At 45.7% G+C, this 27,023-nt stretch overlaps 2 protein-coding genes across 2 annotated transcripts in view; both read left to right on the forward strand.

The window, feature by feature from the left end:
- The window catches only part of GPATCH11 (G-patch domain containing 11), a 118,420-nt gene extending 96,758 nt beyond the window's left edge, over window positions 1–21,662 (forward strand). Inside the window, exon 9 of the mRNA XM_075748896.1 lies at window positions 21,644–21,662. The gene's annotated coding sequence lies outside the window, so the exon portion shown is untranslated. The remainder of the gene's footprint in view (window positions 1–21,643) is intronic.
- CYP1B1 (cytochrome P450 family 1 subfamily B member 1) lies at window positions 6,152–10,658 on the forward strand. The gene is given in 4 exon segments (XM_075748874.1): window positions 6,152–6,302; window positions 7,099–7,963; window positions 7,965–8,116; window positions 9,896–10,658. Coding segments are annotated over 4 exon segments (1,650 nt in total). The 5' UTR covers window positions 6,152–6,282; the 3' UTR covers window positions 10,509–10,658.
- Window positions 21,663–27,023: the final 5,361 nt, after the last annotated feature.

Raw genomic sequence — 27,023 nt, forward strand, 5'->3', positions numbered from 1 at the left:
TTCAGCAGCCAAATGACTAAATGTCCTGATTTAGATTCACGCATTTCCATCTGACAGGGTACTTCAGCAAAGCTAATGTAGCCAGAACCACTGTTTCTGGTGGAAAAAATCTATCACTCTGCACCTTCTTCACAAACACTGTTCGCCATTTTATTGACCTGCAGTAATGCAAGGGAGAAGGAGGGTGAGTATGCTCCCTGGCTCATTCGAGCAGGGCTATCTAAGGGGTGACATTTACAAGCAACTCTTTGACTGACATGAAATTTCTTAGGTCTGTGACATGAATCTTCTTTGGAAAATCCCAGCTAAAGTCCTGTCTCTTTATGATTAAAAGCTAGGGAAAGCCCTCATGATGCACAAATTATTGTGTTCCTGTTCGGTTCAGCTGTCATCTCAACAATCAGTTTGTGCCAGTACAACCTCCTCTCAGAGCACCTGAAAACCTGAAACGAGCAGTACCAAGGATATTTTTTTAAAACACTGAAAACTTCCCATTATAAAATTTCAATCCTTTGCACAAGAAATTACCCAGGGCCCACGTAGTCCATGCCTAATAGCGCAAGCAAGTTTGGTGTATCCACTTGAATGTGCGAGTAAGCAGAACAGGCTTTTCAGAAGTTAGAACTGAAGCCCAAAGAAGGGAGGCACACAATGCCAGCCCTGTGAAAATATCAGATGAGCACAGGTAGCCAAGACCTGCCTTTTCAACCTGACACTGTACTTCAGCAACAGTCCTAGCCTGACTCCAAAAGAGAAAGCACATATATGTGCATATATATACATGTACACACAATACTAGACCCCTGGCATCACTTTCTGAAGTACTCTTGGATGTTTGCAGCCCAGTTCAAGAGCCCCCTTAAGCAGCAAGATTGGAGGTATCATAACGGGACAAAGTAACGCTCACCCCTCTGTGCAGCTCCCTTACCTAGATCAGACCTGGATCCCCCACTGTATAACCAGGTTTATTCTCTGAAGGAACGAGAATTCTGAAATTCAAATTGGTTTGCTCTAGAGGCTAGTAGATTCAAATTATGTTACCTATTTTAATATTTTGATGAGTTGTTCTGCTGACAAGGCACCAAAGAATGGTACACACCCAATACTAACTGAAGAACCCGCATGACCAATATTTGTATCATGGGAAATTACTGCTTGGGAAGTGGCGAGCTGAACATTCATAGTCTGGGCTAATCAATGGCTAGGATACTTAGGACACAAGATAGGAAAACCCATGTTGTCATCAAAGAAATGTACGTTTCTTCACTCCATCTGTGCTTCGCTATCTTCTCTCCCTGTGCAGAAGAGTTATGCTGTCTACTTGCACAGAGTTTCCTTAGCTGGAAAGCCCAGGTCCTCCATTACTTGTAACTTTGTCCAGCTTTAATCATTTGGTCTGAAATTTTCTATCCTCAAAAAATCCATGTTTCACATTGTAATTTTAGAAATGTTCAGTCCAAAAATAGTTGAGCTCACTTGAGAACAAGGAAAATAAGTGTTCCTATTAAAACATGGTGATGGTCTTGTCTTTGAAAAGCTTTGTAGCCTCAAGCTCAAAAGCAGGGACTTGACATTTGTCTGGGCAATGTCTTTTCTCCCACATTTGTGCCTTTTGATCTTCCCTTGATAATTCACTCAAATTTGGACAAATTTCCAAACTCTGAAAAATCATATTTTGCATATTTGTATTAAAGACGTTGTGGAACTTCACAGGTAAATCTTCAAAACCTTCACCCCTACAGAATATGCTTCTGCTTATGTGAGTGAAGTAGACTTTGGTTTCAGCTGTAGCCCAGGGCTGTTTTGAGCTGGCATCCATCACTACACTTGAGCATACAAGCACACTGCCATTTTCTAAAATGGCAAATACAAAAGTCTTAGAGTCAGGAAAGCAAGTGCACTACAAACTTTGTATCACCACTACTAATACAACCAATACCAATAAAGTCTGGAAAACAAATGAGAAATAAAATATTACTGCTTGCTAACATGTTAACAGTATCATCCCTCAGCAATGTTATAATTTTTAAGCTTTGGAGTGACCTAGCACATCATACAGACTGTAAGGTTTCTATACTTCAAACTAAAGATGGACCGTGGCAACACAGCTGTTGGTTCTACAAACCTCAGAAACAGTGTGAGGATGCAGAGCTGCCAGACGCCCCAGGGAGCCCCTTTGCTCAAGAAGGAGAGTGAGCAGGCACAACGGTTTGCCCACACATCACATGTCAAGGATACATACAATAATGCACATCTTGAACAGTGTCTAAACTTTCCTAAAAGTCGCTGGTTTGTCCGTCTTCTTCAGAGTACTTCTTTCAGAGTACTTTAATAAAGAGCATTTGTATACTATAAATACAAAGACACACACACAAAATGCCGTGGATGAGTGCCCAACGGTGTGTAAATCAGATTTTACCTCATAGCAGAAAACAGTTTAAAAAAGCTTCTCAAAGGATAGCCACAAAGTCACCAGCTCCGAGTTTTCCTCTCAAGAAAGACTTAGCTATGCGGTTTCATATTCATTCAATATTGTCAAGAAAAGACAGCAAACTTTGGAAAGAAGTACTGCAGGAATTTGGCAATGCAAAATTAAAGCAGTCTCATAACCAAGTTTGATGCCTGAATTAAGTATAACGCTATGTCCTCATTTTCTGTAATCATACCTGTGTGTTACCTGTGTGGAAGCAGACTGCAATGTACGCCTTTAATTTGCAAGTAACATGGAAAATGCAAACAGATGGAGAGGCTACAATTCAGACTAGCACTGAGCTGAGCCCCAGCAAATACTGGGAGGTTTCTCGCCTTCCCGCAGCAGCTGGGGGAATTTGGCTCAGAATTAGGAGCCAAATTTAGGCTTTTTAATAGCAAGGGAGAATTGAAAATGTGAGCTCGGAAGTCAGTGGGAATGCAGGGAAGAGTGAAAGTCCAAGGAAAGCTACAGGTTAATGAAGGTTAAGAACGCACTATGCAACCACAAATACATATGCTTTAGAAAGCACGCTACAAATGTTTTATTTTAGGCCACAGTGAGTAGCCTAAATATATAACCCTGAATCACAGAGCTGGCTCCTATGTATGCCTGGCACTCTGAGCAGCACTGAGGATGTGGCTCCTATTTTCCTTACATCTCATGCTTGGTATCACAGGAAAGCTGCCAAACTGAGCAAACCCAGGAACCTCCATCAGACATGATCTCATTATCATCCACGCTCATGGTACCCCAGCCTCAGGTTAGTATTAACACTGAGCAATGCAGTATCATGTAGATACGCCCGAGCAAGCAGACACTTCTATATGGCACAGAGCAGCAAGCAGAGCTGGTGGCTGCGGCGCCGGCTGCCCGGGGGTGACACTGTGTCTGGATTGAGTGCCTGGTGCAGATCTTCTGCTCCTGGACACTTGAAACATAGTGGTAACCCTGCATCATGTTGTACTGCAGTGTAAACATAATCTGAGCGAGCTGTTGTAAATGCAGAGGCTTATAGGTTCTAATTCCGACTGTAATCCGATTGTTTCAGTGGTGATTTTCATGACTTACAGCAGTATTGTTAAGACTAGAGTCAAACTCCAGAGGTACATAAGAATGCCTGTACAATTTTAAGCAGCCTGAAACAATAGGATATCAAATAGCATGTGTTTAAGTTTCCAAGTGATTTGTGTTTTACAGTTACACTGTTTCCTCATCTTATATAGTATTGTGCAACACTCAGACAATCAGAAACAATATTTCCAAGAGTTTATTTAATGAAGAATGGCTTGAATCACTCTATAAACAATTTGTTCAAGCTCTGTACTGAAGCAATCCCAGGATAAAGTAACTCCTGGACTCATGTCTTAAATGGAACTCGCAGCTCACGACAGTGGAAATGCGGTCCTTCCTCTGTACTGCCTGCTAGCGGCCAGGAAGCAATCCCACCTGCAGTATGATGCTGAGAAGAGAAGTCAGTAGGATGCAAAGCGTGCAGTGCACTGGACTCACACTTACTGAACGGAGGAGAAACAGTAAGGTGGGTGCAGGGCCACTTGTAGCAGAGACAAGAAATGGCACATCGTGTCACCTATGGCAACCCCATGCTGAGGTGTGCTTCCTCTTACCAATTGCAACCAGAGTTTGGCCACTTTGAGGACACTATTTCTTTATGAGTTCAGATTTACATGGGAGCTGGCAAGGAATCTGTTCTGCTCTCTCCAAAGTAAATAGCAATCTCTCACTTTAGCAGCAATACAATTAGTTTAAGTGTTGCATCGAAGAAAGGATTTAGGGACTAACAAGAGCTGTAATGCCTGGGTTTTAGGGAACTGATCACCACCGTCACCAGGAAAAAGGCAAGTTTACCTGCTGGCAATGGCAAATGCCCAGCACTATCATCCAGAGCTCAGGTAACTGATCCAAACTAGTCCTTACCACCCAGATCCAGTGCCCAGAACACACTTTGCAGAGGGAAGCCCACATCTCTTCCTTGACAGTGTGACTGTTGAAGGAGGGAAGGGTGGCCATCAGAGTGGGACAGGCCACTTAGCCACAGCTGAGTGGTTACAGCATGTGAAATTCGTTTCTAGCCTTACGATGGTGGTAGAGAGATCAAACCACCTAGTCTCTCCCCAAGCTAGCCCTAACCTTAATGCCATAAGGATGGAGCTATCTTCGATCCTCTTTGAAGCCGGGCCATGTGCTGGGCTGGACTGCAGGATCCAACCCCAGAGATGGGGCTGAGGGGAGGGAAGCTCACTTTTTCTGGCACTGCTCGGAAAAAGTGGTTTTGACACCTCTGTCACTTGGTAATGACAGGAAGAGGCACAGCACGCTCTGAGGCACACAGAGAGGTACGGTTGATGCTAGTCTGAGCAAGAGGTCACACTGCTGACTGGAGGAGCCCAGGACAGTGACGACAGCCAGGATTGCAGTTCTTAGTAAAGATGGAAGCAGCAGCTAGGCCAGGCCTGACCACACCCTGAGCTGTGCTGACTCCCAGCATCTCATTTTGTCTAATTCCTAAATGCTACCAAAACACCTTCTTTTCTTCTCATGATGTGACTGTAGAAAATCTGAAATAAATGTCATCTTTTTTAAATTTTGCTTGATAGAGCAAAACCGATGACAACAAAGCAAGAGCGTTCTGAGTTGCTGGAGAACAGACTCCTTGACGCCTGGGGGTTTTGCAGCCCCGGTTCTCCCGGGGCGCCGGAAAGCCCGAGGGGAGCTTGGAGCATCGCACCCGCATGCCCCTCGCCAGCCCTCCCGGGGCGGGCGGAGATGCCAGGTTTGAGAGTAAAAAAGCGCCGTGAGCAGGAGAGAAGCGAGTGCAGGGCGGGGGCGAGGCTGGAGGGTAGCGGGGCCGGCCGGGGTGGGAGCTGCCCGGCGCTTCCCTGCCGCCTTCCCCCCCGAGCCGGTGTCAGGTATTGCGAGGAGGGGTAGGGGCCCGGGGAGGAGATGGCTGGAGGCTTTCCAGCCCCGGCTCACGCAATGCAAACTCCGCACGCAACGGGGAGGCGACAGGCGGAGGAGGGGAAGCTCTCCGGCTTCCTCAGCCCCCAAGATGCAGGCGAGACTTTGCCTCCCGACAGAGAGGGCTGCGAGCCCGCCCGCCACCCCGCTCCCCTCGCGGCACCTCCTCCGCTAAAACTTTTGGCCCCGGCCATAAAAGCATCCGCGGCTCAGCCGCTCCACTTGGCGAGGGCCCAAGGGCAGCTGGCAAATAGCTGCGACCTCTCAAGCCAGGGGAAGGGCCAGGCAGCGGCGATTTGTCAGCGGGGCTAACTGCGGCACGCCCGCACCGCACCGCGGCACGGCGGATGCCGGCGGATTTAAAGCCGCGAGTACCGATGCCAGGCGCCCAGCCGCGGCTGCTCCGGCTCCAGCTCAGCCTGGGGGCAGCGGCCCGTCCGCCCCGCGCCCTCTGAGCCGCTCGCCTTCGCTCCTTGCAGCGGGCTGGGGTGGCCTCGTCCCGTCCCCGCAGGCCAGCAGGGAGGTGCGTGGGAGAGGGCGGCAGCCCGCCCGCTCCCGGTCCGCGGAGCTGCACCGGGCAGGTGGCTGCCGGCGGGGCGAGCTCCGAAGGGTTAAAGCGCTGGGAAGGTGATAATAACTCTGCACAGGGATCGGGTGTAAGTGGCATTTGCCTGCACATGACCTGCCAAGCTCCGGGTGACAGGAACGGGGACTCCAAATGAGTTTCCCAGAGGCTGAGATCTGAACGTCGCCGTCGCCGCTCTCCTCCCGGGGCCGCCCGTTAGAGCTGCCGTCGGCTGCCCGGCTTCTCTCCATCCTCGCCGAGGTCTCCGATGGAAGCGGCGTGCAACAGGTCAGTTCTGCTACAGGGGCCCGAGGTGGCCCTTTATTTCACCCCTTCTTCCCCTAGCTGCTTCAGAAAGGCTGGGGCAAACGGTAGGAGCGGGTGGTCCCCGGGCACGGGGATGGGAAAAGGGACGGGTCAGCTCTGCCACGCCGGGACCTCAGGCATCCTCCGCAGCCCATCCCCGTGGCCGCCAGCCTGCGCTGCCACGAGGGGCACGACGGTGCGGGGAGGAGGGAAAGGCTCGGCACAGAGGGGGCTCCGTGGCCATGTGCGGAGCTTTCCTGCCCGGAGCAGCGGGAAGCTCCGACGGCGGCGCGGGGAGCCCGTTTGTCGCAGGGGTCCTTTCGCCGGGAGGAGCGATGTGCAGCGCCGGGATGAACCTGTCTGCAGCGCACGGCGGCTGCCTGCATCTGCGGGAGGCTCGTCAGGCGAGAGCATCCTCCTGCCTCAGCCGTCACCTTCTGGATCCCCCGCTGCAAACTTTCCCTACCGGGGGGAAGACAGCAGCGGCTCCGCCGCCACATATTATTTGGATCCCTTACTGAGCGCTTGCCACTTGATTATCGATTATACCTTGGTTTTTTTGCACAGGATCCGCGCGGGCTGTAGGCACACGAGGAGCGGATAGCAAGGACGCACCCCGACTCCGAGTGCCGAAACGGCTGCCGGCGCTCCCCTCCGCCACGCCGGCGCGCCCCTCTCCCCTCGCCCGTCCGGGCTTCTCCCTGCCTGCGGACGACGGGGAGCTTCCCAGCCTGTCCGCCGGGTCGCTGCCCGCTGACCGTTTCCCTTTCCCTTGCAGCATGGCCCTCGAGAAGCTCGGGGAAGCCCTGCGCGGCATCCCCCCCTTGCAAAGCTCCCTGCTGCTCCTCCTCTGCCTGCTCGCCGCCATCCACCTGGGCAAGTTCCTCCTGCAGCAGCAGCAGCGCCGGCGGCAGGGCCAGCGCCGGGCGCCGCCGGGCCCTTTCCCCTGGCCTCTGATCGGCAATGCGGCGCAGCTGGGCAGCGCCCCGCACCTCTCCTTCGCCCGCCTGGCCAGCACCTACGGCGCCGTCTTCCAGCTGCGCCTGGGGCGCTGGCCCGTGGTGGTGCTGAACGGGGAGCGCGCCATCCGCCAGGCCCTCGTCCGCCAGGGGGCCGCCTTCGCCGGCCGGCCGCCCTTCCCCTCCTTCCAGCTGGTGTCGGGCGGGCTCAGCCTGGCCTTCGGCGGCTACTCGGAGCTCTGGAAGCTGCACCGCCGGGCGGCGCACGCCACGGTGCGCGCCTTCTCCACCGGCAGCCCCGCCACCCGCCGCCTGCTGGAGCGGCACCTGGTGGGCGAAGCGCGGGCGCTGGTGGCGCTGCTGGTGCGCGGCAGCGCCGGCGGCGCCTTCCTCGACCCCTCGCGCGTCCTGGTGGTGGCCGTGGCCAACGTGATGAGCGCCCTGTGCTTCGGCCGCCGCTACAGCCACGGTGACGGCGAGTTCCTGCGCCTGGTGGGGCGCAACGAGCAGTTCGGGCGGGCGGTGGGCGCCGGCAGCCTGGTGGACGCGCTGCCCTGGCTCCAGCGCTTCCCCAGCCCCGTGCGAGCCGCCTACCGCGCCTTCCGCGACCTCAACCGCGACTTCTACGGCTTCGTCAGCGGCAAGTTCCTGCAGCACCAGCGCAGCCTGCGCCCGGGAGCCGCCCCCCCGCGACATGATGGACGCCTTCATCCGCCTGCAGCGGGAGCAGCCGCGGCTGCAGCTCGAGCACGTGCCCGCCACCGTCACCGACATCTTCGGCGCCAGCCAGGACACCCTCTCCACCGCCCTGCAGTGGCTCCTCATCTTCCTCATCAGGTAGGTGCCGGCGGGGCGGACGCTCCCCCGTCGCCCGGGCGGAGGCGGGAGGCCGGGGCGCCCCCCACCTGCCCCGGGGAGTCAGCCCGGGGCGTCGCGGTGCGAGCGCCGGCCTTGGGGGATCTCTGTTTAAATGGCGCTGCAGGGACAAAACCGCCGCCGGGCAGGCTCCCTCGGTTGGAAAAACCGGCCCAAACGAGCGCCTAAACCGCTCGGTGCGGGGACAGCCGGGGGGCGGCGCCGCCAGGCACCCGCCGCCAGTGGCGGCTGTGGGGGCGAGGGTACCTCTGGGGGACCGGCCAGCCCCTGTGGTGCCGGGGTACCTCAGCGGCTTCCGATTAACTAACACGGAAGCTCTGGGAAACCTGCCAGAAAAAAGATAAGAAAGGAGACAAAAAAAAAAAAAAAAAAAAAAAGCCCTGCTGTCGCGGTCGGGTAATGGTGCATAAAGAGAGGCTAGCAAAAAGGCAGCTGAATAAAACCTGAAAGGAACAGATTTTACCAGGTCAAGATCAAGGAGATCATAGGAAGAGGATAACAACTGCTTAAGCAAGATAAAGAGTTCGTGCACTGGTTTACAAACCCGCTATTATGTTAATTTGCTAGCAGCCTGTGCTTTTATCACCGTTGCGTGACTTGGGGAAAAGCACCTCCAAGCCGGGAAGGCAGACCCGATGGGCAGCCGGCGGGTGCAAGCACACCCCTTCTGTGCGCTGCCCTGACACCAGCGCTTCGAGGGGGAAGAAATCTCAGCTGAGGGAGGTGGTTTAATAGAAGAAAGCATAACACCGATTTCTTTGCCTAGCCTGGCTTTTTCTTTTGCCACCTGCATAATTTGTAGGCTTTTGCAAACATTATCTACTCAGTCACTTCTTGAAAAATGGACTTAATGCTTCGAGCTAAGGGTACAGTGCCCAGCCTTCACATAACCTGTTGGTTTTCTCCCCCTTTCTTACGTTTGCCCAGCATTTGACAGGCAGACTTGCTGCAGGAGGAAAAGGCAAGGACACAGAAAGCAAACCTGAATATTTAAAAAAAAAACCACCACCAAACCAAATACAGGCTCCTTGGAGAAATGCATGCTTTTAAACAAGCAAAAGAAAATAAGAGAAATTTATGAACATTTTTATCTTGTTTGGTTACTGCGTAGTCTTCCAAACTATCCAGACTTCAAGACAGTGGTCTTAAAATACACTATAAACAAAATATATTTTGATATTAATTAGAAAAAGGATACTCAAAGAGTATAAAGAAATTCTGACAATTATTAGCAGGGATCATTTCAGTTTTAAAAACATGCAGACTCTCATATGTATGCAACATGTCTAGTGGTAACAAACTCCATGCTAACTTTTAGAAGTTGTATACGGAGCTGGAAAACCAAATTCTTCTTCCCACGGAAAGCCCAATGTTTAGAAGAGAGAAGCAATTTTAGGTTTAGAATGAGTTTTCAGAATTGGACCAGAATATTCAGTTTCAGCACATTTTAAGTTAGTTTCATTTTTTTTATGTTGAGAATCAGTTACATCTGATGTTAAAGTGAAAACTGAGCAGATCTAAAATGACACCATTGCATGGGAAGTTTGGATTTTTCCTCTCAGAGTTTTCCACCAAGGTCTACATGTTCCTGCCATATATTTAAACTTTGCTCAAACCACGTTATTTAGGGTAGGGCTGAGGTTCTGTGAAAAATGTTTACAGCAAGGATTTTTTTATTTTTTTTTAAGAAAATCTTTTTAAAGTGTTATGTACATACACACATCTTACTTTAAATGACAGGTATCCGAATGTGCAGGCTAAAATGCAAGAAGAAGTGGATAGGATTGTTGGAAGAGAGCGTCTGCCATGTGCTGAAGATCAGCCTCACTTGCCCTACATCATGGCTTTCTTGTACGAATCCATGCGTTTCAGCAGCTTTGTGCCTGTTACTATCCCACATGCCACCACAACCAACACCTTCATAATGGGCTACCTCATTCCCAAGGACACAGTGATTTTTGTTAATCAGTGGTCAGTGAATCACGATCCAGCAAAATGGTCCAACCCAGAGGATTTTGATCCAACAAGATTCCTGGATGAGAATGGATTCATCAATAAAGATCTTACTAGTAGCGTGATGATTTTCTCATTGGGAAAACGTCGGTGTATTGGAGAGGAGTTATCCAAGGTGCAGCTGTTTCTCTTTACCTCCATACTGGTACATCAGTGCAATTTTACTGCTAATCCAAACGAGGACCCTAAAATGGACTTTACCTATGGGTTGACCATTAAACCTAAGCCATTTACCTTGAATGTTACACTTAGAGATACTATGGATTTGCTTGATCAGGCTGTCCAAAGACTGCAAGCAGAGAAAGCAGCCAATGAAAATCAGCTGTCAGCAAATGCCTAAGCAACCAACCTTCCATCTAAAGATAATCCCTCTCTCTCTTTTTAGACTTAAATACGTTACAGTTTGTTCTGGTGATCTTTTTGGAAAATAGCCAATATTACAAGTTAGAAGAGCAGGAAGGAAAACTGCACAAGGTATAATTCAGTCCTCTTTTTAATTCTAAAAGGAGAGCCAAGGGAACAATTTAATATATTAAATGATAAAACATATGCAATTTGAAAGTAAGCCTTTTCTAGCTTGTTCACAGAAGTCGCCATTGTAAAGCGCTTTTTATCTACTGACTGGTTGGAGCATCTCCAGGAACTGTTTGTACAATCCTTTCTATGTCTCCATGCGCTATGCCTTAAGTCTAAATTCGCCTTCAGTGACTCCACATCCCAAAGTGAAATATCTTATTAAAAAAAAAAAAAAAGAAAAAAAAAGAAGAAAGGTTGCTGAGAACACTGCAGCCTGCCTCTGAATTCACTCTACTGGAAACTGCGATAGGCACATGGCAGCTCCTGCGTTGTGATTGCCAGGGTGTACAGTAACGCCTCAATAATAAACGTTCAAATGATTTTTGGCAAAATGACAATGTAAAGTCTTGCCTTTAGCATTCCAAGGTGTTTTCACATTCGAAAATAAAAGTCATATTTTGTATGAGAATGAACAGAATATCCTAATGTAGTAACTTTTCATTAAGTTTGGAAAGATCAGATTTGATATGTCACCAAATGGCAAAGGTAATACAAACCATATACTAATGTCTTCATTAGCATATTCATGAACAAAATAGATATTTGAATTAGAAAATTTTATAATGGTATAGCTGAACTTTGTATTTCTCTAGTAAAGAGTTAATATCCCTGTCCCTAGGCACATCGGTAAGTCCGGTAAAATCCACATGGGCAAAGGTACTTAGAAGTGAGAATTTGGGGGTTTTGTATTACAACTTTCATGCTGCAAGCCTCAAGTAAAGCGTACAGCAAATATGCCCTTGCTGACTAGCCATTCTGTTAGGTTGAGTTAAATGGTATATCCAAAAATCAACTATGTACTTTTAGTACAATTTGCTTGGAACAAAGTCTCAGAAGGAAAACTAACATTGCATGTCCTGATTAATGTACCCATTAGCTGAAGAAAAAGTAGTTTTAAAATTTTTGTGAGACAAAGGACATAAAATAAACAAACTCAAACCTATTATTTTGAAACACACATGAAACTTTATGGCCTTGAACTTTTGGCTAATGTTTGTGTATGCAAAGCTGCATGTATTTCTCTAAAAAGCAAGCAACCCCATGTAAATGCCTGATTTTGAAAAGTGTTAGGCACTTCTTTGGAGCTGCAGATCACCTTCAATTACACATGAAATCCATCAGAAATGAGAGTACCTCACATGACTTGCTGTGTTCAGTCTAGTACTAAGTAAGGTATTAGTAGAGCTAGAAAAATAAGGGTGCAATGCTACACAGTAAAGTAGCTTTGCTGAAACCTAAGCAAGTAAAGATTTGCACTGGGTCTTCCGACAGATTGCGAGTCTTAGTCACGTTGGCTGCAGTGACAGAATTCATGCTGACGCTGGAAAGAGCTGGGTTAAAGACACAATCCTGATCTTAAGTAGAAGCTTTGCTACTGATTTTAAAACATGAATCAAGCCTAAAAGTACTGCTCTGTAACCCCACACAGTAGTAATGTACCTGTTTAAAGTCTCTGACTTCATATGGCATCTATCTTCCTTTTTTTAGGGCTAAAAAAGCTTTCTGTTTTATACACAAGGAGTAACCTCAGGTGTTTTTCTGAATTACGTACAAGTTTGTGATACCCCAGAACTTAGCCTATACCTGTGAAAAGCTTTATAAGATACTCAGCATTTTCATATGGAGATCTACATTAGATCAAATGCTAGCAAGACAATTTTCCTTGTACCTTTGTAAGTATTGCTACTAAAAAAATATAAAGGATGTAACCTACAACTGAATAGTTATTCTAATGCAAGGATCACCGATTCATATTTAAATAAAAATGACTTTTGCAATTTTGTACTCTTCCAAAAGCTTTAATTATGCATTGGCTACTAATGCAACATCCATTCACACTGCTCATGTCTGTCAGGGGGTCACCCACTATATACCTGTTGGTCAAATAATGCCTCTTATAATCTGTGAAGTTACTCAAATTTAGTAGCACCCATTTAGAATGTATGCAGTTGTTCAGTGAGCTAACTTTTATTGTCATTTTGAGATGTATCATTGCATTACCAAAATACTAAATAAAGTTATTCTTACACTGCCTTTGCTTAGTTTATGTATGGCTTTCTAGTATCAAGATAAACAAAATTATTATTTCTGATTTGGAAAATATTATTACTGTATATATATATGTGTTCATATACTTTTCACCTTCTTTCCATTTCTGGATTTTTAAGCTTTTTCTCCATCCTGGCCTTACAGCTTCTCAGGTCTTCCTGCTTATTCATACCTTGCCATCTGTGTTCAACATCCTCATGCTCCTTGCTAAGAACATTCCCTGCTGCTCATCTCGGCATCGATCTGAAATCTCTCATGGCTTTTGCTTTCTTCTAATACCTGTTAATCTCTCCTCAGCCTGCACAATCTCCTATGCTACGTTCTTCCCTCTGGAATTTCAGTTTACTTCCACCTCCCCTTATTTCAAGCCCACAGAGTGGTCTTCCTTTCTCTTTTTCCCTCTTCGATCTAATGTGGGGCATCTGTAATACTCCTGATACTAGATCCTCATCACTGCCCTTGGGAGCAATTTGTGCTGTTTTGGCCTTGGTGTATAGTCAGGAGTGCCAGGAAGGAAATCTCAGGGCCAAACAGGCCTGAACATGCCCTCGCAGAGCAACCTCTCACAAAATCAAGGCAATCCTGTGGTGAAGGGTGGCTGTTATTGCACATATAAAATGTTTCTTCATGATGCAGCAGCCCCCCTTCTCCCTCTGTCTTCTTTTCCCCAGTCTGCTACACAAGCCTGCTTACTTCAGAGCCATCTTAGAAAAGACCTTCACATTTTCCCTAACCCCAAGGAAGTGGAACAAAAGCTGGGTGGGGCAGAAGGCTGGGCAGACTGACTAGCCATAGTTCCTTCCTGACTTGGGATGTTTTCCACTGGAGTTTTTCCCTAAGGGGGCAGGATTCTAAGTACAGGCTGAGTTGGTGAAATCAGAAGGAACACAAGTTGAAGATGACTTACAAAGACCCCTCTGGAAGTAGCTACGGACATGTGGAGTAGGTGTGGTGTCCAAAGATACCCCATGCAGTGCATACACGGCTGGGGCTGACCAGCGTAGTGAGAGCAGGCGTCCTCCCTGGGTAAAAGCCAAGAGCAACCTCATACGGTCAAGAGATGCTACCACACTGTCCCTGCCTCCCGTTAATTTCTAGGTATTTTTCCCCCTTTACCAGCTGTCTACAGCTGAAGTCTGGACTTGCTCTTCAGTGTTGACAGGCACATGTTTACAGCAAGACCTGCTGCCTGAGTGCCAGAAAAATGCAGTGCTGATGCAGCCTGAAGTTGGCATGAAGAAAGCATTCTTGGGGATCACTACAAATACCATTTACAGCAGTTGAGCAGGGAACCAAAAAATCTCCAATTGCCCATTGTAAGCCACTACCAAGTGTTAAGCAAATAGAATAAGTAACTCAGCAAACTGGCTTGATTTTTAAAAAAAATCTGTATTTCCATTTTCCATCTGTTTCATTGAAGCAGTTGTTTGAAAAACTATCATTTTCAAAACTAGGCAAGGTCACATCTAACAGCAAGTCATGCACATCTCATGAGATTTTGTGTTTGCAGCGTCACTGCCTCCCTCACGAAGGTGTGACTGGATGTCATCATAGCAACACTAGACAAATACGTGTTGCTCTTTCTTCATGAAACAAAGCACAAAAGTTAAGCAGCTGTATTCAAGACAAGATTTTTCCATTTAAAAATCTCCATGCTCAGGTTGTAGTGATTTCAGTGGGTCAGGAAAGCCAAATATCATCTCACACTTGCTTTCTCTGTGTATGTGCACATGCACACACTTAGTCCATCTCCCAGAATTTTAGTAAAATCTTCAAGTTGAGACAAGAGATTAAAAAAATCCCACCAAACAAAAAACCACCAAAACACCACCACCACAACCCAAAAAAAAACAAAACAGGAAGCACAGGGAGAACTTAGGACAAGAATATGTTTCTTGGAGAACCAGGAGCTGTCAGACCACCCCACTACAGAACAAGGTAGGGAGGCAAGTAGGCTGAGCTAAGAGACTTGGTATGGGATACTTTTATACTATTCAAGTGTACCATTACATTCCTTATGAAGCTAATAGTTAAGCTTGCTGGCTTCAGTGGGAGTCAGTTCAGAGCTGCTGAAATAAATAGCAATAATGTAACAATAAGGAACAAGACTCATCAGAACTTGAGAAACAACTGCTGCTAGAGAGAGGAGAGAAGGGGTCAGTCCAGGATTTGTACGGCCACCATAATCATGGCACAATGTAACTAAATGCAAATTCACAACAACATAATTCCAACTAGTTTTGCATCAGACTCAGTACGTTTTTGTGAGTGGCAGGGACTGATGCATAGGTCTGTCTGTAGGAAACTGGTTCAGATTATCCAGGCAGAGCAACCAGACACTAGGCAATTGGGAGCTTACATTTTACCTGAGAAAAGTTGAAGAATTAGGCGTGGAAAGTGAACAGTTAACATTTGCCTTTGCTGCATCTTTAGCTTGGTTAAATTTTACTTAGACCTCTCATTTGCCCATACAACAAATTCAACTTGGAACAACACTGAAGGTGGATCTAGCTTTTTCATGGATGAAGAAAAGGGCTGAATTCTGAATGGTGTTATTATTTTGGTATACAGTGCAACACAGATACACCGATTCAAGTCTCAACAACTTCTTTGCTGTTTACCGCCCTGCATTTTTGCAGCTGAGTTTTTTCATTTTCAGTCACTTGTACTCAGACCAGGCCAACTCAGTTGTCAGGTGAAAACAAGCTCGGTGTTAAGCACAAACAGCCTGAAGCATTTAAGATGGCTGTGGTTGATGCTTTGATAGCCCTCCTTTGGGGCTTTTTGCCACTTTTCAGATAGCTCTACTAACAAAAATATTCTTTGCTTTGTTAGTGTTGCTCTGTCCTTCAATGCTTAGAGCAGATCTTGCTCCAGCCTGAAAGCACCAAGCCAGAGCTAACCAAATCAAACAAGAGTTTCTCAGTTTCCTACACTCTGTGCTGGATGTCTGGGGACACTGAGCCATCAGTATAGTTAACTTAGAAGACAGAGGATGCCGAGGCATTTCAACTGCACATGTGCAAAAGGTGGAAGGGAGTGGATGCACAGGGGACTTACTAAAGATGCATAAATCAGCTCCAGAGCTATATAGGAGTCATTTGCTGGAGTGGCTGAGAGCTAGCAGAGGAAAACATGTCTGAAGCGCAGGAAGATTCCAGCTAGGGAGGAGCTGTGCACAGGGTCTCTGATTTCCAGAAAAAGAGAGGTGGTGATTTTACGTTGTTTGTACACACAGTATGTCAGGATTAGGGTGATAAGAATCCACATGGTATCAAAGAGGTTCAGTCACATCCACAGCAGGGAACATTGAACTGAGAGCACCCTGGACCAAACCTTTACCTTCCCACCAGGCTGAAGATGGAATGAACAGTTACTTTCATGAAAACTTTGGACAAACAAAGGATGTCCAAATACTAACTCCTTACTGCCTGTTAATTCAAGTAATAGATTTGGGAGGTAGCAAACATGGAAATGAGAGCTGAGGAACTAAACACAATGGATCGGATTGTGCCATACAGGAAGCAGGATTTGAAAACAAAACCGGTCTACAACAGAAAGCCATGGAGAGCCTGTCATTCTCCTCCTCACCTCAGCATTGCCAGCACCTGGGGACAACAGGGAGGAAAACACAGCCCAACTATACCAGTCTAAACACCTTTTGGGGAAATTTTCCTCTCAATATTGAGACAGAGCAGTGCCCAACAGAGTGGGCACTACACCAGACAAAAACCCTACTGGTCTAGAGGATCTATTCAGAGCAGGTCAGTGTCATTTATTTGAGCAAGCTGGGCAGGGAGAGGTTTGTATCAGAGTTCGCTATTCCCATGCTATACAGTTATGCCTTCGGTTCTAACCTAGGGTTGCTCAATATCCCCTAGGGAAAAAATGGCATGTATATTGCAAGATGCTCCAGAACTGCTTTTATCCTCTGATATTATCAGTATCTTTTCAGTGATGGATCGATTTTTGTTGGCAAAGACAGTTCTACAAGAGTAGACTTTATTTCCACAATCTCCCTTCTTCCATTCTGAGCTCTGGTAAGAGCACAACAGTTATGCAGAAACAGGCTTCTAACCCTCTCATGATAACAAGTGGGATTTCATGTAATCATGTTTCCTGTGCTAAGAATAACAGAACACCTTCCACTTATTTGGGCAACTCAGCTCATGATAACTGAAGTGGAGATAGGGTGTGAGACACCCTCATTCCCAGTAAGAAAACAAGATTTAAGACAAATTTTGATTTCACAAAACAATCATGATTTGCAATTGTCTGCAGAGCAGCATGAAACAACACTCCATGCATCTTTTATGCTTTGTACTCTGAAAAACTTCCAAGCTGCAGTTTGAAAATTTAATTCTACTGTATATCTTAAGTATATTTTTTCACTTTGCAGAGAAAAATCAGAAATTGTGAAGCTATTAATCTTTTGCGGGTCAGCAAATTTAAATAACTCAATTCAAGTAAAAAAAAAGTGCCACCAGAAATTAAACTTAGACTTCACAATAATTACTCTAATGAAAAATGAGATTCCTAAATGAACCTTTGTCTCATTGTAACAGAACTCCTTTTCCTTCATGTATATAGCTGCTGGGACACGGTGTCGTGCTGCAACTTGTTCCAAGATGTAACTACGTTCATCTTTCTGTTTCTGGCAGAAGCGAGGAAGAGCTGTACCTGCACTCCAGAACAATATGCCCTGCAGGGAAGCTTTCTGGACAACCCTTCCAGGTGGCACAGGAACAAAAGGGAAGTGTTTTCCACCAGCTTTCTCTGGATGAGCATTCCTTCCTTCATCCTGCCAAGCCTGCATCTTCCAAGTATGCGACAAGCACTTGTGCCACAGTGAGCTGAGGGCAGATCAGTCAACGGGCTTTGGTCAGAAACACCCCAGAAAATGTTTAATAAAATGAATCAAGGATGAATTCCCATGGGGGGGAATAATCAGGTTTAGATTAAGTATTTAAATTCAGAAGGTTCCCCAGAGAATGACAAGGCAGAAACTCCAGTGATATACTTGAACTGAAACCTTGTACAAAAAACCCCCTACTCCTGGTGGCATTAAGACTAAGATGCTTAGCATCTATGCACACAGATCTACAGCACACTGACAATATTGTCCTCTGCATTTCAAGGGCAAGGTACTAATTTCCTTGAAGTCAGGAGCAGAGCCAGAATTCAAAGCGCTTGGCTGACAATGTATTCACTATACAACGCTGTTTCAAATATCTTCAAGTCTTACTGAAAGCCAGAAAGATTCCTTTCTTATCTTCACAAGCTATCTCTTACCCTAATACAATACTATTCTGCTTTAATAAATAGCTCTGGCCTGTGCCCAGAGTTAAGCTCATACAGTAGTTTTCATATAAAACCATAAAAATATACAGCAGAACATAAACCTTTAGGGATGTTCTTGGAATAAATAGATGCTCCATCAATTGTCTGAATGGCTGAAATTGTGAAAGCAGAACAGATACATAAGGATTGGATACTAAAGATAAACTTTTGCTCTCAAGAGAACAGGTGTTTTCTTCTAGGGTTTATGAAAAGTCTATTAATAAAGTGGCTGGACCTCTTTAGCTCTCTTTATAGCCCCCAAACTGTATCCAAATTAAAGATAGCAAAGATCCATTTAGCAGGGCTTCCTGCATCCTTACATTCATATACAGTCAAGGTCTCCACGTAATTATAAGCAAATTCCTCCCTGAGGATTTGTCATCCCTCTCTTTTCTTCAATTATTTCCCCGAAATATACAAAACTCTAGCTGGCAAAAGAATTGTAGTCAGTTATTTCACTGAACTGAAGCTATATGCATTTATTTTTCTAAATAGGCACCTCCCTGTCTTTTGGGGAAATACAGCAAGGTTTGATCATATGCTAATAAAAGTAGTAGTTTTTCAGGTGCAATAGCAAAGAAGATTCTGTATGTGTGGAGGAGTAAGTATAGGGAAAATTGGGGCAGTTTGGAAGTGAGAGGGAGAACACAGTAGAGAAGGAGAGATGTTAAAATAACAGGTCAGAGAAACTAGGAAGAAATGTTTTGTCACATGGAGGAGAATGAAAATGAGGAAAAACAATGTGAACAGCTGCCAATTTGCCTCATCCCCAGGTACAATACCTCCCCAGGGTACCTACCCTAGGGACCACAGGTTGTAATTGATGAACACACGCACATATATGCACCTGCAGAGGGCATCTCATCCCATCTGTCCTTTTATCTCCACTGACTGGAAAGCATAGACAGCCTCTTATATTGAACATCTACAATTTAGGTTATTGAGGCACCATGTCCCTCCATAACTACTCATCATATGCTAGAGACAGCTATTTAGGTCTGCCCTGCTTAGAAACAGGCATGTTAAGCTACAGAACATCTTCAGTGGTGCAGTTATTTGGAAAAAACAATACTCTTACACTGATGGGACACATTTCCTTAGGGACTGAGGAAATAAACCACACTGATTTAACTAGGCCATGTTGTGGAGTCTGACCCAATTTAACCACCTGATGTCACAGAATCACAGACTGGTTGAGATGGGAAGGGACTTCTGGAAGTCATCTGGTCCAACCTCCTGATCCAGCAGGGCCTCCTGGAGTTGGTCTAATCATTCTACCTTCACAAGAATAATAATAACTACCCACCACACTATAAAAAAAAATCTGAAGGAAAAAGCCTAAAGTAAACACATAGCAAATAACATGTTCACCACTGGTTCACTTCCCTTTCCTCTTCAAGTTAAACCTGTATGGGCACCACCCTGGGAAACCCAGTGCTGTCCCTAGGAAGTGCTTTTCCTCAGCACTGCCCCCCACTCCCACTGGATGAGAAAAGCCTTTCCTTCACCTTCCTTTAGGAAGTTAAGGAGCATCCCCAGAGGCAGGAACAGGGAGAAGCCATACACGACAGTCATTACTGCCCATCTCCTGCTGTTTTGAGCTGGGTTTTATGTGATTTTATGTGCATTTGCTCCCTGCTTCAGCACATAATGGAAAGGATCTATCTGCCCAGAACAATGTCACAGGCTTTCCTGCTGCTGAACCGAGCCAGTAAGTCATTCACATCTTCCCCAGATGTTTCTGTTTTCTGAACTAACAGGAACCGCATGTGCTGCCGGCTCTCCCTGAAGACCTGGGCCAGCACAAACAGAGAGCAGGGAGAATTCTCCACTTGACTTCAGACACCAGGCGCTTGCTCGCCTGCAGGAGCAGGGTTGGTCCAGGACGCTTCACAAGCCGAGGGTCTAACAAAGAGCCACTCGTGATCCACTGGGACCAGTGTACACAGGTATGACCCACTGGTAAAAATCCCCCACAGCTTGCAAAGGTTTCAATCCTTTTAAAGTTCTAAATAGCACCACAGCATCTTTGATACTTGAAGTAACAATTAAGCACTAGATGCAGCAACCTTACCTATAGCAGTAAGTGAAGTAGCCATGCAATTTAAGACACGCCCCATTTGCTCACTGAGTTTTAGCACAAAAGTAAATGTTTATTGTAATGGTGACAAACCAAAGAATCTAAGCTTTCCCCTCAGTATTTTGAAAATAAATTCCTTGCAAAGTACTGTCATCTATTCTCATATGTTTCCAAATACCAAGACAACAATAGTAAACGCATGGCATGTCTTTAGTCAAACTTTGTAATCAGGATTTAAGAGAGGAAAAGGTATAGAACAACATGTTTGCAAACACTAAGTCCCTAATCTGACCATTATAATTTACTGCATATTTTTTACTTTACTGCATACTGAAAATTAGATTTTAAAGACAGGAAACAAATTACAATTTACATCAACCCAAATCCGGACAGGAGAATTCAGACCACTGAACAACACATCAAAAATAACTAGAAATTAGAACTCTACCTTTTTCTTTCCAGTGTTTGGTTTGTGGGTTGGTTAGTTTTTTTCTTTGCTCTCTCATCCTTGCTCAGCTATTGGTCAAAAACATTTGCAGAAGGCTTGCTTTCCCAGTGTCCAGAAACATTTTGATGGTTTATCAAAAATAGGTATCAAAACTGTACTTCAGATTTTGTAGAGGCTTTTTTCTATCCAATGCACAAAAACATTTGTTTACAGATGTTCACCAAGACAAATTTTATCAAACTGTGCCACAGAAATTGCCTCCAAATTTATTAGGAGGTACAACATGTTTTCAGCTTAAATGCATGTGGTTTACTGCCTTTTTAGTTTTGACTGCTAAATATAGCAGCACTATTAGGAAAGACAGACTTCAGTGAAATATGACTCTTGGGGAAACAGATTTCAGTACCAACATAGGCTTAGATAGTAAAGATTAAAAAAAAGCCCAATGTTCTTCCAGAATATTTCTTTTCATTTGTCTAGCTCTGACCAGGCTAGATTTTTTTAGAAAGCTTCTTCCAAGGGACTGGCCCTCAAAGTGTGCTCAGTAATTAGCTTGCACTCCTGCAGAGGTCCTATGAATTTCTCTATTGAAACTTGTGGTAGGTTGACCCTGGCTGGGGGCCAGGTGCCCACCAGAGCCGCTCTATCACTCCCCTCCTCAACTAGACAGGGGAGAAAAAGTGCAACGAAAAGCTCGTGGGTCGAGATAAGGACAGGGAGAGATCACTCACTAATTACCCTCATGAGCAAAACAGACTGAACTTAGAGAGGGAATTCATCTAATTTATTACTAAGCAAAACAGAGTAGAGGAATGAGAAATAAAATCAAATCTTAAAACACCTCCCCCCACCCCTCCCATCTTCCCAGGCTCAATTTCACTCCCGGCTTCAACCTCCGCCCCCCTCAGCGGCACAGGGGGACGGGGAATGGGGGTTACGGTCAGTTCATCACGCGGTGTTTCTGCCGCTTCTTCATCCTCAGGGGGAGGACTCCTCTCATCGTTCCCCTGCTCCAACATGGAGTCCCTCTCACGGGAGACAGTCCTTCACGACCTTCTCCAACATGAGTCCCTCCCACGGGCTGCAGTTCTTCACCAACTGCTCCAGCGTGGGTCCCTTCCACGGGGTGCAGACCTTCAGGAGCAGACTGCTCCAGTGTGGGTCCCCCATGGGGTCACAAGTCCTGCCACCATACCTGCTCCAGCCTGGGCTCCTCTCTCCATGGGGCCACAGGTCCTGCCAGGAGCCTGCTCCAGCGTGGGGTTCCCACGGGCCACAGCTTCCTTCGGGTGCCTCCACCTGCTCCGGCGTGGGGTCCTCCATGGGCTGCAGGTGGAATCTCTACACCCCCTCATCCTCCCTCCATGGGCTGCAAGGGGACAGCCTGCCTCACCATGGTCTTCACCACGGGCTGCAGGGGGATCTCTGCTCTGGCACCTGGAGCACCTCCTGCCCCTCCTTCTGCACTGACCTGGGTGTCTGCAGAGTTTCTTACATCTTCTCACTCCTCTCTCCAGCTGCAAAAGCTCTCTCTAGCTGTTTTTCTCTTTCTTAAATATGTTATCACAGAGGCGCTGATTGGCTTGGCCTTGGCCAGCGGCGGGTCCGTCTTGGAGCCGGCTGGCATTGGCTCTGTCAGACACAGGGGAAGCTTCCAGTAGCTTCTCACAGAAGCCACCCCTGTAGCTCCCCCGCTACCAAAACCTTGCCACGCAAACCCAACACAAAACTTTAACTCCCAAGTCAGTTTGAGTTCATTCTTCATGAAGGCACTCAGACATGATTAAATAACAAATTAGAGAGATTCAGCACATCCCTATGCTGGTCTAAAAAAGTTAGACCACCCTCATTGTAATTCTGCACTTGCAGTTGTCAAGTTTCGACTTACAACCCCAGGATCCTTTCATACACACCAGCAGAAAGCTTCTCTGCCAGTAGCCTGCAAGGCACATCAAAGGCACTTATTTTGTCCAGGAACAAACTCAAACATGGTGTTAAAGTTCATAATTGACTAAAGCTTCATTCAAAGTCCAGTGATCTTGATGACTATCAGTAAATTTCAAAGACTATCAGGTTACTTTCCTCTCCTAGACAAGCAAAAGGGCTTCTAGGTTATAAAAAGGGCTTGATCTCTGCCTCCATGCCCCCGAGAATTATTATTTTTAATGAAACACATTGAGGGTCCACATTACTGTCAGCTGTCTGCAACATGGTTTATTTTTATTTTGTAATATAGCTAATAAAAAACAGGTACAGCCCTCATCCTGCTTTAGAAGCACATCTTGCAAATTGGACAGCTCTGCTAAAGTCATCGTAGAACAACATTTTAAGATGCATCTAAAGAGCCATAAACCAAACTGTTCTTAATATGCCATAAAAGCATTGTTTATCCATATGCATGCATTGAAACATCTGATGTTGCACTTTCCCATTTATAGGGAAAGCCAACCCTGTTCAGGGAGACCACACACTATGTCACATTTAGCACCTGTTAGGAAAGTTTCAGCATGATTTTAATCATTTCCAAGCTCAGAAAATCCCTTTCTGCCTCCTTGCTGGAAGGGTTTACACCAATTAAAATGCTGTATCATGTAAACTGTTTAAGCCCCTAGAAAGCTTCAGTTTGCATCCTAGTTAGCAAATTCCTCTCCTTTTCACTCTCCAGCTACAGCCTTGGTCATAACAGACTATAAAATGGAGTTTCACAGGTAGCATAGTACCTCGAATTTCATGCAAAAATCCCTATATTGCTGTCAATACTTATGATGAATTGTTTGTGCTATCTGCAGTGTCACTGCGCTTGGCTGCAGTGACATCAGACTCTTTCAGCATTTGTATCTGAAGAGTAAGTGTCTAGAAAAGCTGGGAACACGAACTTGGTATCTACATCTATGGCCACAAATCTGCTGTGAAACTTGCACGTCCAAAACCAAACAGCTTAATTCATCCCAGGGTACCATCTTCAGGAGCCAACATTATCTGGGATCCTCCCCACCTGAACCCCCGAGAAAGAGCGCAGACAGGAAGAGGTGGGCACAGAGACTGCAGTTTCCCTTACGCAAAGGGGAGCACCAACCTCTTTCAAAGTGATACGGGCATATCAGCAGCATGAGAGGCTTTGCACTACATCTTTGGCTCCAAGTCCAGCCCACCTTTGGACACTGATATATCATAGCCTTGTTAATCGAGGACCAAAGCACAACTGAAATATTTCCCTCGTGTCAGCCTACCCACAAGATTGGAGCTCATGTGCTCTTTATTTCAGAGCAGAAATACGCAGCCAGATGAAAAGCAGTAATCCTATAGTCATGCTTGGGCTTCCAGATTTAAGAAGCCCAGCATTAGATGTTTCCACACACAGTCACCCCTGCAGAGGAAAAAAAAAAAAATCAAGTTGCAAACAGCAGAAGTAATTCTACTGTTAAAAGCAAAGGTGAGGTTGAAGTCCACCAATCTGCCACTTGCATCTTACTCAGCTGTGCACAGAGGGCAGCAAAAGGCAGTTACAGGAACATTAGAAATGGACTCTCAGTCTCCTTCGAAGGAGACCTTGGCATCTTCTAGCAAAGGGTGTTCTTCACCTGCAGCCAAACCCCACTGTTCAATCTGGCCAGCAAGATGAATGCTGAGAGCTTAATCTGTGATCAATTAAAGCATCAGTATGTTTTCGTTATTGATAAGAGCAGCCCAAGGAGTGGGAGAGTTTGTCCATATACGTTGGCTAAGAGAAAAGTCTGAAAGAACATTCTTGTCTGTCATACTTCACAGCTAGGATGCTCACCTTTTCTGACAGTCTGCTCTGGTGGCAGAAGCTTTTTTTCTTATTTCTCTATGAAAAAAACAATAGGAATACTAAGGTCGCTGCTATTATTTTTTTTTCCAGCTGGAAAAAAACCCAAACAAAAAACTTCAACAACAAAACCCCCAGATTTATGTTTTATTTTTACTTCACTCCTGTTTGGAAAGACAGCGATCTTAGCAAGCAGCCTACTGCTGCAGTGGAACTGAACAACGCTTTCACAGAGCAAGCCACATAGAGACTTTAATTCTACAGAAGTCGGTCATCTAAAGTTTCCTTAGTTCTGAATGCCTGCAAATAAGCCTAAGCTTGCTGGGAGTAAAGGAAGAATATTTGTTAGCAAGAAAGTTCAACTGGTCCTTATATTAACCAAAGGTGGATTACATTAGGAGGACAAAACTTCAGGGTTATGCCCGAGCACAACAAATATCAGATGATTCCAATATAATTCTGCTCCAACTCAGGGTGGAGTTCTCAAATTTTCAAGACCATATCCCCTAGAAGTCATTTAGGCACTTAATTCCCATGGATGTAAGTAACATTGCACCTCTCCAGCACTTTTTAAGAAAAAACACAAAACAACCAAAAATAAAAAAAAGAACACCTAACGAGTGGCCTATAATCTTTCTGTGAAAGTTTGCACGTAGAGATACAAGTACTGTAGTTGGGTTTTATATTTTTGCAGGAGGAAGAGGAAAGAATTTGGACATAGCCCTGGCAATAATCATTCAACAATAAGGAGTTTTCCCAGAAAAACATTATATTGCCAAACATGTTCCACACAGATGCATGTTTGCATTGTTCCTCCCTTGCCTTTCAGGAAACAGTAAGTAATGCTGTGGCCAATACCCAAACACAAGGTGATTTTAGCAGAAGACCTAGTTTGGTACCAACCCACACTCACCAACACCTAAATACAATCCCTTAAATTAAAAACTACCAGTAACATCCGATGAAATGCGAACACATACAACAAGTCAGGGTGACACTTGTACACCTAAGCCAAGGGCAACAATGGGACTCGGGGCAGACAAGTACCTTCATTTCCTAATGGTGGATATATCAGTTTGTCCAGTAAATGGGCTCATTGTCAGGCTTAGAAGATGGACTGAGAAAACATCACAGGATGCAGACATAGATGCTGTGTTAGGTGTTGTAACAGTGAAGGCTGCAGCCCCCTAAGAAAACCACATCTCACTGGTACTCTGTGAGACATCTTAACTCTCCCTGTTCATTGCAGAGGCTGGGATCCTAAGCAGGCTCACGAATTTCATTCCTCAGCCTAGAAACAGAAGAGCTAAGAGTAACACCGGCACATCGATGTAGTCAAGCCCTTTGCCAAAGCTCTTGCTGGGGATTCCTGTTACCATGAAACCTATGTGCACATTTCAAGCTAAAGCCCTCATGGCAAGCCCACCCCTTCCCTAGGGAAAGGGACGGGTGTTAAGGAGGAGATCTTAGGAAAGTGCTTTGCTGATCCAACTTGCAGCTCCAGGAAAGCGTTCATGTCCCAGGGCAATCTTTTAATCAAAATTGTGTCTGAATGCCAAAAGTGAAGGAAATGAAAAATGAGTAAATAGCAAATTAAAGTCCCATAGCACTTAATTGTGGAATCAACAAAATCTGGCATTGCTGGAACAAATGATGTGCCCCAGGCACCTCAGCAACTGCTGCCTGGCACTGCTGAGACTCCTCAGCATCCCTCTGTCCCAGTCAAACAGCAGCTGGGAAACACCGAGAGTCAATCCTGGTACATGTCAGGGTTTCTCATTTCTTTTTTAATGCTTGCACTGCTGTCTCCAATATGCCCAACAAGAACTCCAGCAACTGAAACAACAGATGGGGCTTCCACAAAGCAGCACGTTGTCAGAGAGGAAACCGCATGGCTGGCAACTCAGCGGCAGCCCAGCATCACTGTTTCCCCAACATGTCCTCACAGGGTTATCTGCTTATTGGGATAGTCCTACAGGCTGCCATGTGGTCTCTGTTTATGGGAAGAATATTGATGATGCATTTTTAATTTTTTTTTTTTAAATTTAATTGATGGACAAGCATCTTTGCAAATCAATACCAGGGAAATGTTAAAGCTACTTCTGTGAGAAAAAAACCCAACAGATTAATAAGAAAAACATATTATGTTTTTAAGATGATTTTTGTAAGTTCTTTGCTGAACTATCACTCTGATAACATTCTGATGGAAACACACTGTTTTCTTTCCTACACCACAAAACCTGTTGGCTCCTCCCATCCCTTAAGTTTACAGTCAGATTAGAAATTGCGGCTTCTGTGATGTGCAAACAGTGTTCTCTGGCTGGCTTTATTGCAGGGCATTAATCTGTTGTCATCCTTACAGGCAGCGACCAAAACCCAGAAGATAATTACAGTTAAGTTTATGGCTCCCTACTCACTCTCACACCTGAGAACATTCCACTTAAAGTCAGCAGGAAAATCCTTACTGTAGTCCAAGGCACCTGGATCCCTCTCCAGATCAGAGTTAGAGACTGTGTTGAGGGCTTTGTTGTTTGGTTTTTGGTTTTAAACCTAGAAGAGCACGACGGACGAG

This window comes from Balearica regulorum, chromosome 3, assembly GCF_011004875.1.
Source record: "Balearica regulorum gibbericeps isolate bBalReg1 chromosome 3, bBalReg1.pri, whole genome shotgun sequence".
NCBI lineage: Eukaryota > Metazoa > Chordata > Aves > Gruiformes > Gruidae > Balearica > Balearica regulorum.